Below are 12937 nucleotides of genomic sequence, written 5' to 3' on the forward strand. Positions count from 1 at the left end.
CATTATGCAACAGGTGGAGAAAACCAGGAAAGGTTGGAGTAATGATTATGCATCTGCTGTTAGCGCGCTGTCCTGTCGGCGTAAAGATGTCATTTGTCACAGTGCAGGGTTGCAAGCTGCAGGCAGCGCTGGAGTTAAAGCCGCACAGTGGTTTCAGGTGGTGATTAGCGATCCTTGTAGATGAACGTCGGGAGTTTGCGAATGTTTTGCCGCGATTCGAGGCCGATTTGCCGGCAAGCCTGCGAGATATTAAAATACAATGCAGTGTATTGGCAATGAAGGCTTACCTTAAAAAGCAAGACTTGGTAATGTTATTGTTACTCAAATACCCAATGTGGATTATTTGCAGCACAGAAAACTAGTCTTGTATAATTTTTGCACAACGGTTGAAACAAGTTGTTTATTGTCAATGTCGGATTTATGACGTAACAATCTATGGTGCTCGAAGACGCGTTGTCACCTGCTATGACATCAGCTTCTCCTAAGGTGAGTTCTCTGAAACAAAATAGAACAAAGCCCGCCCATAGGTTGTAGGTTACGTGTGTTTTGTCTGTAGCCTTTTGTTAAGCCGTACATGTAACACAAGGTTCTGACACGCTAATTTAACCCCCTATATTTTTGAACCTCATTATTTTCGCATTAAAGAATTGCAACTACTGAAGCAGGGTTAATGAAGTATTTTGGAAAGACTTACCATCCCCTAAACATACGTAGGTGTTTTAAAAGATGGATTGATGCCATAAAAAAGTAGAATTGCATACATTAAATTGGCAAAACCAATTTAGACAAAAAAATACCATGTTAAATAGATACAAAAAAGCACAAGCAAGAGAAATTTGTGCATTGCATCATGGTTAGACTTCCGTCAATCTTAAACACGCGGCAATCCACACAGAAGGCTCCAATCTGTTATCTTCTCCCACTTAGTGCTGAAGTGGTGGCAACGGCCCTGTATTAAGTACGGAGATAAAAAAACTTCCACCAACAGTCGAATTTCTCAAGGTCTCGATAACACACGTGCTTCAGCATATTGACGTCATATGTTTGTTACGTCACAGCTTCACTCGAACATCCTGAACCGCTACGAAGTGACCAGTGACGTCATGCCGGCCTGTGTTGCTTCGTCATTCCCGCACGATGACATCTACAAGCGTCGACTAGGAAGGTATGCGTACCACGTGAATGCCACCTTTGTGCTTTGTTCGTTTGGTCGTAAAATTTACGCCTAAATCCTTGTCGAGAGTTTGCTCTGTTTGACTTCCCCCCCAATCCACTGTCGCCATTTTCGATCCAATTTACAAGCACTCGATGAGGGATTCTTAGAGAACGGACCCATTAATATTTAAACTGTATGAGTAAAAAAGTAGACGTACTGGTTGAAGTTATACATCAAGGCTATGAAACTTTTTGAGTGATCAAAGTTGAACCCATGAACCAGATGTTAACATTGATTTTATTCAAATTTTTCTCAGGGAAGAGCAACTTTCTGAAAGCAGCTCACCGGAAGTAGCAAGTTATGAGAGTTACGCCGCATCCTACCGAACAGTAAGTTACCGAACGTGTTTTCATTTGTTTTGCAACATATATTGGGTGTTTGGCAAAAATGGTGACGGGAAAACCCAGAACAAAAAACGTTACAAGCAATTTCAACTCGATACATGGTTTGAAAATTATGCTGAAAGTTTCCGTTTGGTTTCTAGTTTGACCCCACGAGTCCTTCCACCGATTCCGGAACAAAATCTGACGAATCTCGAAAATCCATGACGTCACCAGTAAAGCGAAGTCCTGAAAGCAACAGAAACAACAATTCGTGCAAACCCGGGGTCAACGACAGGTCGCAGCGGCCCGAGGAGTGCCCAAGGTCGACGTCGAAGCATGGCGTACGTAATTCTCATCCCTTGAAGAAGCGAATGCTGTTCGGGCGCAGTACTTCCACGAGCCCAGTAGATCAACAGCGCAAGTCGCCTGCGCTCAGCAACAACGCGCCAGGCCAGCAGTTTCCTGACTCCAGTGTCATTCTGCGCCAAATGTACGCCGCTTTTGGTGGCGATCTCGGTCGCGGCTTTAAATATAACCCTGATCAGACGCGAATTACCGACCCTGCGGCGGGCCGCGAGGCGCCAAGTGAGGGGCCTTTGCCCCCCGGTACAAGGTCACTCCAAGGTCATGCGACGCCGCCGCCGCCGAGCTCCCCGGGTTGTCCGGCGCGGCGACCGGACGCTCCTGTGACACGTGACAGCCGGGGAGCTGTGCCACATGCCACGGTAGGAAGGAGACAATCACGGGAACAGCCAAGAAAACGTTGCACTGAGTCTCCGTCCCCTGTCGTTTCACCGAGCAAAGTCAGCAAACCGTCCTCCCTCCAAAGCGATCCGACCGCGTTCCACGCTTACAAGAGAAAATCAAGCGAACTCGTCTCAAGTAAAGACCCCGAGCCGAAAAGGATTTTTGACGACTCGCAAACCACGAACCGCAAGAGGAAGTGCGAACAAGACTCACCGAGACGTAACGGCGAAACGCGTTACGAAAAATCTGACACTAACCGAAGGAGGTCGCTGTCGGGCGTTAAACGTTCTCGACATACATCATCAGAATCGTGTGACTCCCAGACGCGAGCATCTTACCCACGGAACGTAGCAGGACTCCCACAATTCCCTTACGCCCCTCCGTTCGCTTTCAACCCCACTGCATTCGGATTTCCTGGTATGGGGGTTCAGTTTGGGATTCCCCCGGTACCCCAACCCAACCCCGTCGCTGCTAACCCCTTTCTCTTGGGGGCCAATTCTTACCTGACGAACCCCCTTCTTATGCGCGAAATAATCGCGGCGCAGACAAACGCAGCGAATATGACGTCACTATTCCAAACTCCTTCGCCGTTCGGGGGGTTTCCAGGTTTGATGCCGGGGATTACCCTCGAGCAGATGCAAGCACTCCAACATCTTCAAGCTTCCGCACTTCTCGGTCAAGGGACTCCACCGCAGTTTTCGATCCCAGTTACGGGAAAGCCCCTTGAACCCGAAAATCGGCGTTTGTCCAACGAGAGCCGACGTCACGAGTCACGTGACCGTGTACGTAGCCCCGTTACCCCGCCCCACCTTCCACGTGACTTAGGTGCAGGAAAAATTCCCCGAACCCCGGCCGTTACGGACAACGCGACAAAGCCGTCGCCATTTTATAACAAGACGCCCGTGCCAAGCGTTCACAAAACGGGGAGTTTACCTAAACCGAGATCGGAGAAGAAGCGGAACGAAAAGAAGGGGGAGAAGGCAAAGAGCAAAACCACTGGTAAGAAATTCGCCAGTATTTTTTCAATATAACAAGAAAGAAATGCTGTGAGATAGTTGGTTTCGAGTGTTTGTTATGCTGTAATTTTAATATGGGAGTTTGCGTTTCAGAATCGCGCAAAAAACTTGCCGAGCCCGTTGTTACATTACAAAGAAAGACAAATGCGGAAGTGACGCAACCAACAAATGACCCTATTGAGGTTGGTTACTTTAAATTTTGTTTACTAGAAAATCACAAAATTGTCATGTACAGAACAACAAAAATTAAAACCTTTAATAAGTATTAAAAACAAACTTATCACACTTCTGAGATGCGAAACATGGCTTAATTCTTGATCATATCATTAGGATTTGGAAGAGCCGTTATCGGAAGAAACAAGCCCACTCGACGAGACTTCGGGCTGCCCAAAGTCGGCCGGTTACAAGAATCTTACCCGAGAGCGGCGGTTAGTAGCGAACGCGAGAGAACGAACACGTGTTCACACGATAAGTTCGGCGTTTGACGAACTTCGAGCTCAAGTTCCAAGCTACTCCTGTAACCAGAAACTCTCCAAGCTCGCGATTCTAAGGTAACTTTTTTGTTTTTTTGATGCGTTTTGTTCAAAAAAACGCAAGTTCTTTTATGCATTTTAACAATTACCCTAAAAAAAAGCTAAAAAACGCTAAAAGTTGGTGCGTTTGATCTGGTTTCAAGAAAGTGTAACCTTTTCCTTCGTACACGAATGCTGCGTAATTGTCGACATTATTGTGCGTAACTGGTTTTACCAAGCCTGTACGAAACCGTATACTTTCCTATTGCAGAATTGCTTGTTCTTACATCCGTACACTTTCTGTACTAGCCGGTCGTGACGAGACTACTCCGTTCTCTCAAGGTGTTGATCAGTGTACTAAAGTACTACAGGTGAGGTTGCTACTAGTCTAATGCATGTATAACCCTAAAGATAAACACAGTATGGTGTTTGGAAAGATTGCCTCGTCCATGCTTTACCGGCAGGCTTTTCGCTTTGTATTTTTCTCTTTAGAACTAATGTATTGAAATCATTCGTTGACATTAGCACTGTTTAATTCTAGACCATTGTACCAAAGTTTCATTGTATTTTATACGTTTTTGTTTCTTCCGCACAGGCCGAGAGTCGGGCACGGAGTCGACGTAAAAGCAACAAAGCTCAGATCGAGTGGGAAATGGTGAACTACGAAAGACAGAAGTCGGTGGAAGACGGAAGCAAACCTGACTACGAAACGGCCAACTACGCAAGCGATGACGTCACCCGAGAAAACGATGTTGACGTGGAAACGGTTGACGAGCGCATAGACGTTTTGGAAGACGTCACTAATCGAACAAACACGACGGCGGATGAGGGGTGCGATAAGTTTACGAAATCGCCAGCTGGGAATCTTCAATGTCCGGAAGATAAAGCCACAGATCACGTGACTGCCGTGCGGTCTGAAAACCAAATTTGAGGAATTTATCACTGCGTTTGCACGTGGTCGCTACAATCCATATTAATGATAAAATCGCCAATAGGTGTTCGAAATGCTTTTTTTTCGATTCCATCCAAACCTATCTTAAAATAAACTTGTTGGTGGTTGAACGTAGCAGGTATTGAACTGATATGCAGTTTGCCAAAAAGACTATGCCGTGTAGAAGTGTTGTTTCAAGGTTGCTGAAACGTTTTTTATTTTTTGCAATAACCCGTTCGTTCCATTCAAGTTCCTTCCGTGTGATCATGATTTTACTTCCTACTTTTTTCTACCTTTATAGCGATTGGTGCTATTTCGTTTGAAAGCTGCTCAAATCAAGCAAAACTGTTTGAATATTGAGATTTCTGTTTTTATGAGAATTTATGACAGTAGGCCTGCGTGACAGTGATGAAAATATTACTGTAAAGATAATTATTTTCAACTTTACGGTGGAGGACATAGACAACAACATCATGCTATATTTGTGTATTTAGTTAATAGACCAAATTACCACACGAAGTTTTCGAAACAGGTTGTTTTAACAACCCGACACGCAGAAGGCAAAAACATTCCTATTGAGACTGTAAATCATTACTTACTCCCACCTGACGCCTGACAATCAGTGGTAAACCGCACAGAGACGAGATGACGGGAATGTTGCGTTCCTACGCCGTGGTGGTCACGGGTGTTGAAGCTCGCATGGCGCCACAGTCGACACGCGGATCATAAACAACAATAAATTGAGCCGGCTCGTGAGCTAGGTGTAGAAAGGCGACGATGATTTGCTCAATTTAAGGCGGATCATCTGTCGTGAGTGCCTGCGGGTTCTACGCGTTATGACGTCACACCAAAAATGGCCACTCTATACCAAGAGCTAAGTTGATTGATAGACATATTTTCAACATGATGTATTGAGATTCATCTGAACTTAATCTGTAGTTATGTTTGCGGCTTGAAAATAATGTGGTTCTATTTCAGTTGTGTGAGATACAGAATTGTTCACACATATAACCACCTGTTTTCTCGGAGAGTTTTTTTTCTCATAAACCTTTAGCAACTGTGAAAGCGATAGGTCTAATTACTGAGTAATTACCATTCCTTGAATATAAATTGAAGTTTTACCAAGAAGTTGAACAAAGCAAGTTTGACGTACGAAGAAATGGCGGCTCATATCTTGACAGTTTAACCTTTAATGGCTTCCTTGCTGGTTTGTGTTCAACAGGAAAGGGGAGAATTCCTCGAAAGAAGTAAGAATTCCAAAGACTTCCACAAGGAACCGATCGGTTGTGTCAGGTGGTTAAGAGCAGGTGACACGGCGTGTCAAAGGTGGATGTCAACGTGTCACGGCGTGTTTACAAGCTGGAAAACGAGATACTTGAATCGGTTTCTCGGTGGCTTGAAGCGTCGTCGCGGCGGCTCTTGCCCGAACGCCTGTAACAGCGAGGTCGTGGGGCAACTTGTGCAGGCGTCAACGGTCTGCGATGACAGGAAACGTAAGTTGAAGATACTGGATTTCATTTCGGGTCCCAAGAATTGGGATTGTTTCTTTGTGGCTTTCTCTTCAATCTTACCAACAAAATTATCCATTGATGATTTTTTCATTCACGGCAACAACTTAACACACTAACAAGGTTTTAGAACAACTTTCCAATACCGAAGTTCGGCACTTTACCCGATGACTTCACCTGTGCCGTAAATGACGTAGAGACGGGCTCGGCGCCACGAGGGGTCAAAGGTCAACAGGCAGATCCGCGCACGACGCGCCAGTGAAAAGGATGGTGGAGTGGAGTTTGATGCATAAACTCGTTTGGCCTCACAGAAGTTAAGTTTTTGTGGATGACCGGAAAGTCATAACTACGGCGGCAATGTGCTTCATGTTGGGGATTTTCCCACGGGTGCCATTGTTAAAATTTGGGCACGGTTTGAAATATTACTGCGGGTTTTATAATCACATAAACAAGACTTAGTTTGGGACTTGCTTAAAATTGAAAAAGTAGCATTTCTAAAAGTTAAATGAAGGGTAATTTTCGCCGCGTGTTTAGGAAACCCGTTGCATTCCACATATTTGTCGTCGTTGTACATCGCGAACAGATAGCGTGCTTTTCAACGAGCTGCTACATCAAACACAAAGGTTCCACTCAAGTGCCAAGTCTTTAACGCCACAACCACAGGCACTACACCGCACCTCGGTCGGAAGCAACTCTTCGGCGCGACGGCGAAAATAATCGATGTGCAAACAGAACGATCAACAGAGAGAGGCCAAATCCGCTGAAACAGGCGCCTACCGGAGTCACCAGACGATCGCGTCTGCGATGGAAGACTGAACAAACACGCCCGCACGCGTTAAAATAAGCCGCTCGCTGGTAAAAAGATAGGTGCGCTGGCCGAGTGTTGCCGGCTGCCTGGCGCCGTTAACCACCTGTTACTAGCCTTCCGTCATCCATCGCCCGCCCAACGTACACAAAACGCCGACGGCTGAGGCATTTTTTCGCGGCGTTAAGGCGACGTGTTTCGAACTGGAGGTTATTGGTGAGATCGTGCCGTGATAATTGATGGAAAATCACGGCGATAATGCTTTGCTCGTGCGCGCAGCCCCGCTCTGATGGCTGGGGTTGATAGGATGAGGCACGGAAAGGTGCAATACATAAAATTTGGCGCACACTTGCGTTAAAAGCCACCTTTCGGCGAGATAACTCGGTCTAATGTCCTCTTGCATTTCACGGTGGTTTCAACGTTTTAACAGCATTAGTGAAAATAAGGTTTAAATACAACAAAATTCCTTGGGAATCCAATATTTAAAAAACTATGCATTGAATGTTATTAATCAATACAGTTGTTTATCTAAAACAATGGAAAAATTGAAACAAAATGATGTCGGTAAGAATGATTTAATGAACAATAACACAGCCCCATTTATTACTTAAAGATATCCAGCTTACATATAAACACTAAACGGAGGAAACGCAAACCAAAGTCTTTAAAGTTATCCTAAAACGAGGCGAGAGACCACAAAACGATCAGCGCTCCGCGGCCGACAAATTGCCTCAAGTCGGATCGGCGCCTGAACCCAAGAGCATTGTGGAGGGCACAAGGCGGATTCCGTCCCGCGGAGATTTTTCGCGGCGCTTTGATGTCTCCTTTACCGCAGAGGCGTCAGGCTGGCGCCGATGTTTCGCCACGGTGGCTTGACCTTAAACGCTGACTCCATCACCAGCGACCACCGTAACAGCTGTCTTAACATGATCTGGTAACCTAACGCTAACGACGGCTTCCTCGGCTTACACCGAGCGCGCGGGTTGAACGTGCAGGAGGTTCTGCTGCTTCGAAGTGTTTTGAATGAATCACGGTGATTTTTATAAACAACACATAATAGCTGCACTGAAAAGACCTATTAGGTCGAAAAAAATCGTTTCCTTTGTAACATTATTATCCAAAACGATATTGTATTCCGTTGGTGTTCCGTAACAAAAAAAAATCGTTACAATTTTTGCTGATCTTATGGCAAAGACCATATTGCATTCCAATGTAAAACTGATTTGTAATGTATATAATGCCTAAACACACCAGCTAATATTTTCAATGTTAAGTTTGATAGAGTGTTTACAAGCAAGAAAATCCTACTTCGGCCCAGTATTAAATCATTCAATAAAAAATGTAAAGTTAAAATCACTTACAATATCTCAAAGGTCGAGCAAGTGGTGGCCGAAACTTCGGTAATAAGTTGGGAAATAAGAAGTTGCCGTTCGAAGCGGCCGCCACTTCTGTTCTTGCGGTAATGTGTGCCAACCACACAAGAGTTCGCACTTCATGTCTTTCCCGGTGGTCAGAGATATTCGCATCCGACAAAACTTCAGCACTTGCGAACAAATTCAAAACTTACTTTGTTTCACGTTGAGATTTGACACAAAACTAAGTTGCTATGTTGCATGAAAGCAAATAAGCGACTTATTTAACGCTTAGGCCACAATTTAATTGCATCAACGAAAAAGTATGTGTTTATTCAACCCAATGCGATTTTTTAACACCAGGAAACGGCGCAGCAGCGCCACCTAGTTGCAAAAATAACTTTCCAAGTAATTCGGGGTGACAGGAATGTAACCAGCAAGCAAGAGTTAACGTAGTGCAATCGATCTTATATTGATTTCAACAACGTCATCAGTAAAAATGTATATATTGGGTGAAGAACGTGGGAGTCATGCGATGAGCAAGATTCCTCGAAGCTTTGATTGGCACCCATTCCATTCTACCTTCGTGCAACAATTGTGCTGTTGCTATTCTCGCATCACAATACATATTCAATACAAACAAAATGGCCAACGCATTGTTGTACAACAATCTAACGTCTGTATCATGAATTGTGTATAAGCTGCAGACAAATGGACACTGTTTCGAACTAAAAGGTCTCATCAGTGCAGCTGGTGTGACTATCAAGCGACTTTGCTGACCAAACGGCCAAGCAAAGACTTCCACTTTGTGGTGACTATACAATCACCGTCATCCGTTAGCCACCAAACTAGGTGCAACCTTACGGAGAAACAACCCTGTATCATGAAATTCCCAACTTTTGCATTGAAAATTTACAAACACGTCAGTTATGTACCCAACAATAAATATAATTTGAAATGAGCTTTCAGGTCTATTCTTCATTACAAGAGTTTTACAAATACCCAGACGAACTGACTAAAATTATTATGCCTCGCAGCATAGGCAGCAAGTTGGATCTGGCAACTTTCCAGTCCATTACCGCAAATTCTGCCAATGAAACCAACCCAGAGAAGGATGCACTTTTTGAAACTGTTGATAATACAACGATTGGTAAATAGACAACAGCATGGAGAAACGCGGGAAGTACGAATGAAAACAAAGAAACAATTGAGAGGCCGGGTGATCAGTATTGCACTGCGACCCAACGACATAATCTTGTGAAATAAATTGACCGAGAAGTTCGCTTGTGACCATGGTCGTGCCGAGAGGTTATGCGATGTGATGCAGTGAAGAGATAGCAAACTACTTTATACTGCATGCATTTATTTCCAGAAACAAAATTTGGAAAAAATATTTTTAACGCTGCAAATGAAGCGAAGTCTAAACGCGTTTTGTTGTATGACGTCACAATATTGGTGAAAGAAACAATACAAAATAAAAAAGGCTTTTCCTGATATCTCGCGTCTTACAAATCAATTTTGTTGTCAATTTTAAAACATCACTCACTCCAAATCCTTTAAAAAACAATAAAATGGATTCATAAAATGTCACATTCATGACAGCTTGGTGTGGGGGATATGACCTCGAAGACGGAATTTGTGACGTCAGAATCACAAAACGTCAAGGTCAAACCGTTCATCTACCAACAGGTGAAAGTATATGAATAATAGGATGATGGCTCAAGAATTAAGAGAACACAATGCTACGACAGGCGGAGTCAGTCTCATCGTGCACACAAAGACCTTTAAGTAAAGGATAATGGTTACTATGACTTCGACTCCACAAGAAATACTGAAACGTAATGCGTGCCCACTGATCACTTTGCAGAGATGTAATCTTGTTCGAACAAGAATGGTTTACTTCGAACGGTGATTTTAACTGTTGTGACGTCACAACTGGCAGCTATTCGTGAATTCATGCCGATATTCGAGGGATAAAATTTACGTGGCCCACTGGAGCACGTAGAATCGAAAGGAAAATGTTGATTTACAGCGGAAAGAGTGCAGAAACGGAGTATCGAGAGACAAAGATAAAATTTAGGCAGCGAAAAGGCACTTGATTTTAAAAACCGACTGTAAAGGAGTAATAACGCACGTGTATAGGGGGAAGCAACATTAATCAACAACGGAAAGGGTGTAAGTTTTGAATAAAAGGACAAAATAATTTGGACGTTTTACGTACAATAACCTCAAGCGGTCAAATTGTCTCCGAATTATTTTTTTTTAGTTTTCATCGAAGATTTGCGCCACGACTTCGTTGAAGCATTTGCAAAAAGGGGGGAAGTCAGTAAAATTTCACTTGCCACTAAAAGAATAGTTCGATATTGTGTTAAACGAAACGAAAACAGCAAATTAAAAAAAATTCAACAAAATGTCACAAAGCGCTATATGTTGATGACTTTAAACGAGTCGCTGAAAGGTTAAGGAACCCTGTTTAATGCGCTGCAATTATCATCATCCAAACGCAATTATCATACTTAGAAAGTGCCGACAGCTTCACATATTCCAAACAAACGTCACCACTGGAGGAGCGAAAAATTCACAATGTAAAGAATAAAATACTGTGGATAAGCTTGGGGGTGCTCTTGCCCCCCAGGGAGTTGAATTTCAGTGCAAGGGTGGCAAGAATGAAGAGATAGAAGTGAAAGCTTGTCAATTGAGCTCTTGAATGAAACTAGCGGGAAAGTAACCGACCTAAAAATATGGTTTCAATTAAAATTTTGATCACTTTGTGCAGTAAGTTTTTCACCAACCACCTGACCTTCAGATGACATTGCTTCAAGGTCAAACATCTGATTCTTGGTGGTAAATCTGCTTCTGTGTTAACAATAAGCTCCATGCCAATACTGTAATGCAACTTTGCAAGATTCTGATCGAACAGCTTGCATCAAACTGGAACATTTTTTTTCTTTGTTTCTTACAACAAACTTGCATCAAACTAACAAACTTTGAAACTCAATTCGTCCAAAAATACAGTCATGGTCACACCAACGTTTACTAACTTCTCAGATTAACAAGCAGAACTAACAGATGATTCTTATACTATTTTTATACTTCTCATACTAAGTTGAATAAGAAACGTACAAATTTTACTACTCTGCAAAACCTTCTCTACTTCCCACAAATTTGCATATACCCTGCATGGACTTCCTCATCTAGTTCTGTAACTCCTACTTTATACAAATACCTCAGTAATAATCAATTTTGTAGGAATTTACCCTCGGTTCTTTGACTTAACGTACAGCAACAAAACCTTACTTCTAACAATGTTTAATACTGACACAATCCATTCTTAAAAAAATTGCTACCAAATAATTTTTTTACAGGCTATTTTATCAAGCACAATTTTAACTAGAAATAGAAATCACGCTGAGAATATTTATATAAAAATGTTAAGATTACCAACCTGGCCGTCATGTTCACCCTTCCACCAACCATGTGAGTCACCAGCTTTGCTGATAATGTTTACTATCTGACCTTCTCGAAGGGCAATCTCTTGTTGGCTTCTCGGTTCAAAATCATAAAGGACTTGAGCTTGTCCGAGCAAGTCAAAAGACCGGTTGTTAATTGCTGTAAACATAAAGAAAATTTCTATTTGCTTGAAGTGAAGTAATGGAGTAAGAACCGATCACTCACATTGACTAAAAATAATTTTAATGAACATTAACAAGTTGATCAACTGTTACTACTACACCTACAGTTTTGGTTGAAAATTGACAGAAAAACCCAATGTTATAACTGACATTGATATCGTTTTTTGCCGACAAAAAATGGTGAAGCTTACTTATGTGCTTTATCCCATTTGCTATGGAGCTAACACCTGGTGGTTTGGAAGATGGCAAATGTGTTGGTGGAATGGATTTTGGGTAGGAATGTTGCTGTGGGTGGGGTGGAGGTTGCGGCTTCTTCGATGTTTTCGGACCAATTTCACCAGGGAAAAAGTTAGGTTCTCTGTACGGGTATTTCAGGTTGGTGTCAAGACCAAAGAAGGATGAACTCATTGAGTTTTCCTGATAATAACGGATGAGCTCCTAAACAAAATAAATATTTTGAGACACCTGGTCGACTGTTATGACATGAATAAACAGGTTTAACAGGTAAAGCACACAAATCTGCACCTTAATTGGTCGTACCAAAAATGCTCAATGCATATCCTTGCATAGTATGATGTTAAACAATGATACACCACCAAACATAACCATCACAATGTGGTTACAATTATATAAATGTCTGCTAATTTTGTTGAAAGGTGGTCACAAATCTTACTCGTTTTTAAATCTAACATTAAAATCTTCACATTTTACCTGCACACTACGGAAATTCTTGCATTCTGCAACGTAATATAAATTGCTGTTTGTTCTGTTGATCCTGATATGTTTCATGTCTGCTTGGTAGCTGTAACAAATAACTGTTCAGCAAAATACTCTGCTCACACCAGAAATGTCGTCGTTTCATTAAAAGAACAACATTAACGCACACCCATGGTTC

The 12937-nt window shown here is 42.6% G+C and overlaps 2 protein-coding genes across 2 annotated transcripts in view; one reads left to right on the top strand and one right to left on the bottom strand.

Moving 5' to 3' along the window:
- Nucleotides 1–351: 351 nt before the first annotated feature.
- LOC145913626 (uncharacterized) lies at nucleotides 352–5066 on the top strand. Its single transcript, XM_083001348.1, has 8 exons — nucleotides 352–486; nucleotides 1059–1165; nucleotides 1473–1545; nucleotides 1701–3285; nucleotides 3396–3484; nucleotides 3633–3853; nucleotides 4086–4185; nucleotides 4410–5066. The coding sequence occupies exons 1-8, from the start codon at nucleotides 436–438 to the stop codon at nucleotides 4743–4745; spliced, it is 2562 nt and encodes an 853-aa protein (XP_082857474.1). The 5' UTR covers nucleotides 352–435; the 3' UTR covers nucleotides 4746–5066.
- A 4454-nt stretch (nucleotides 5067–9520) lies between these two features.
- Nucleotides 9521–12937, bottom strand: part of LOC145914350 (uncharacterized) — a 32400-nt gene continuing 28983 nt past the window's right edge. Inside the window, exons 38-41 of the mRNA XM_083002171.1 lie at nucleotides 12754–12844; nucleotides 12234–12480; nucleotides 11856–12019; nucleotides 9521–11143 (exon numbers count right to left, since the gene is read on the bottom strand). Of these exons, the coding sequence (XP_082858297.1) occupies nucleotides 11102–11143; nucleotides 11856–12019; nucleotides 12234–12480; nucleotides 12754–12844 (544 nt within the window). The 3' untranslated portion in view covers nucleotides 9521–11101. The remainder of the gene's footprint in view (nucleotides 11144–11855; nucleotides 12020–12233; nucleotides 12481–12753; nucleotides 12845–12937) is intronic.

This window comes from Ascidia mentula, chromosome 9, assembly GCF_947561715.1.
Source record: "Ascidia mentula chromosome 9, kaAscMent1.1, whole genome shotgun sequence".
Taxonomy (NCBI): Eukaryota; Metazoa; Chordata; class Ascidiacea; order Phlebobranchia; family Ascidiidae; genus Ascidia; species Ascidia mentula.

Bases quoted from the DNA above. Each gene is read 5' to 3' on its own strand.
- LOC145913626 (XM_083001348.1), top strand. From the start codon at position 436: ATGGTGCTCGAAGACGCGTTGTCACCTGCTATGACATCAGCTTCTCCT. The intron at 1,546-1,700 runs GTAAGTTACCGA...TTTGGTTTCTAG, and splicing joins ACGCCGCATCCTACCGAACA to TTTGACCCCACGAGTCCTTC. The intron at 3,485-3,632 runs GTTGGTTACTTT...TCATATCATTAG, and splicing joins CAACAAATGACCCTATTGAG to GATTTGGAAGAGCCGTTATC.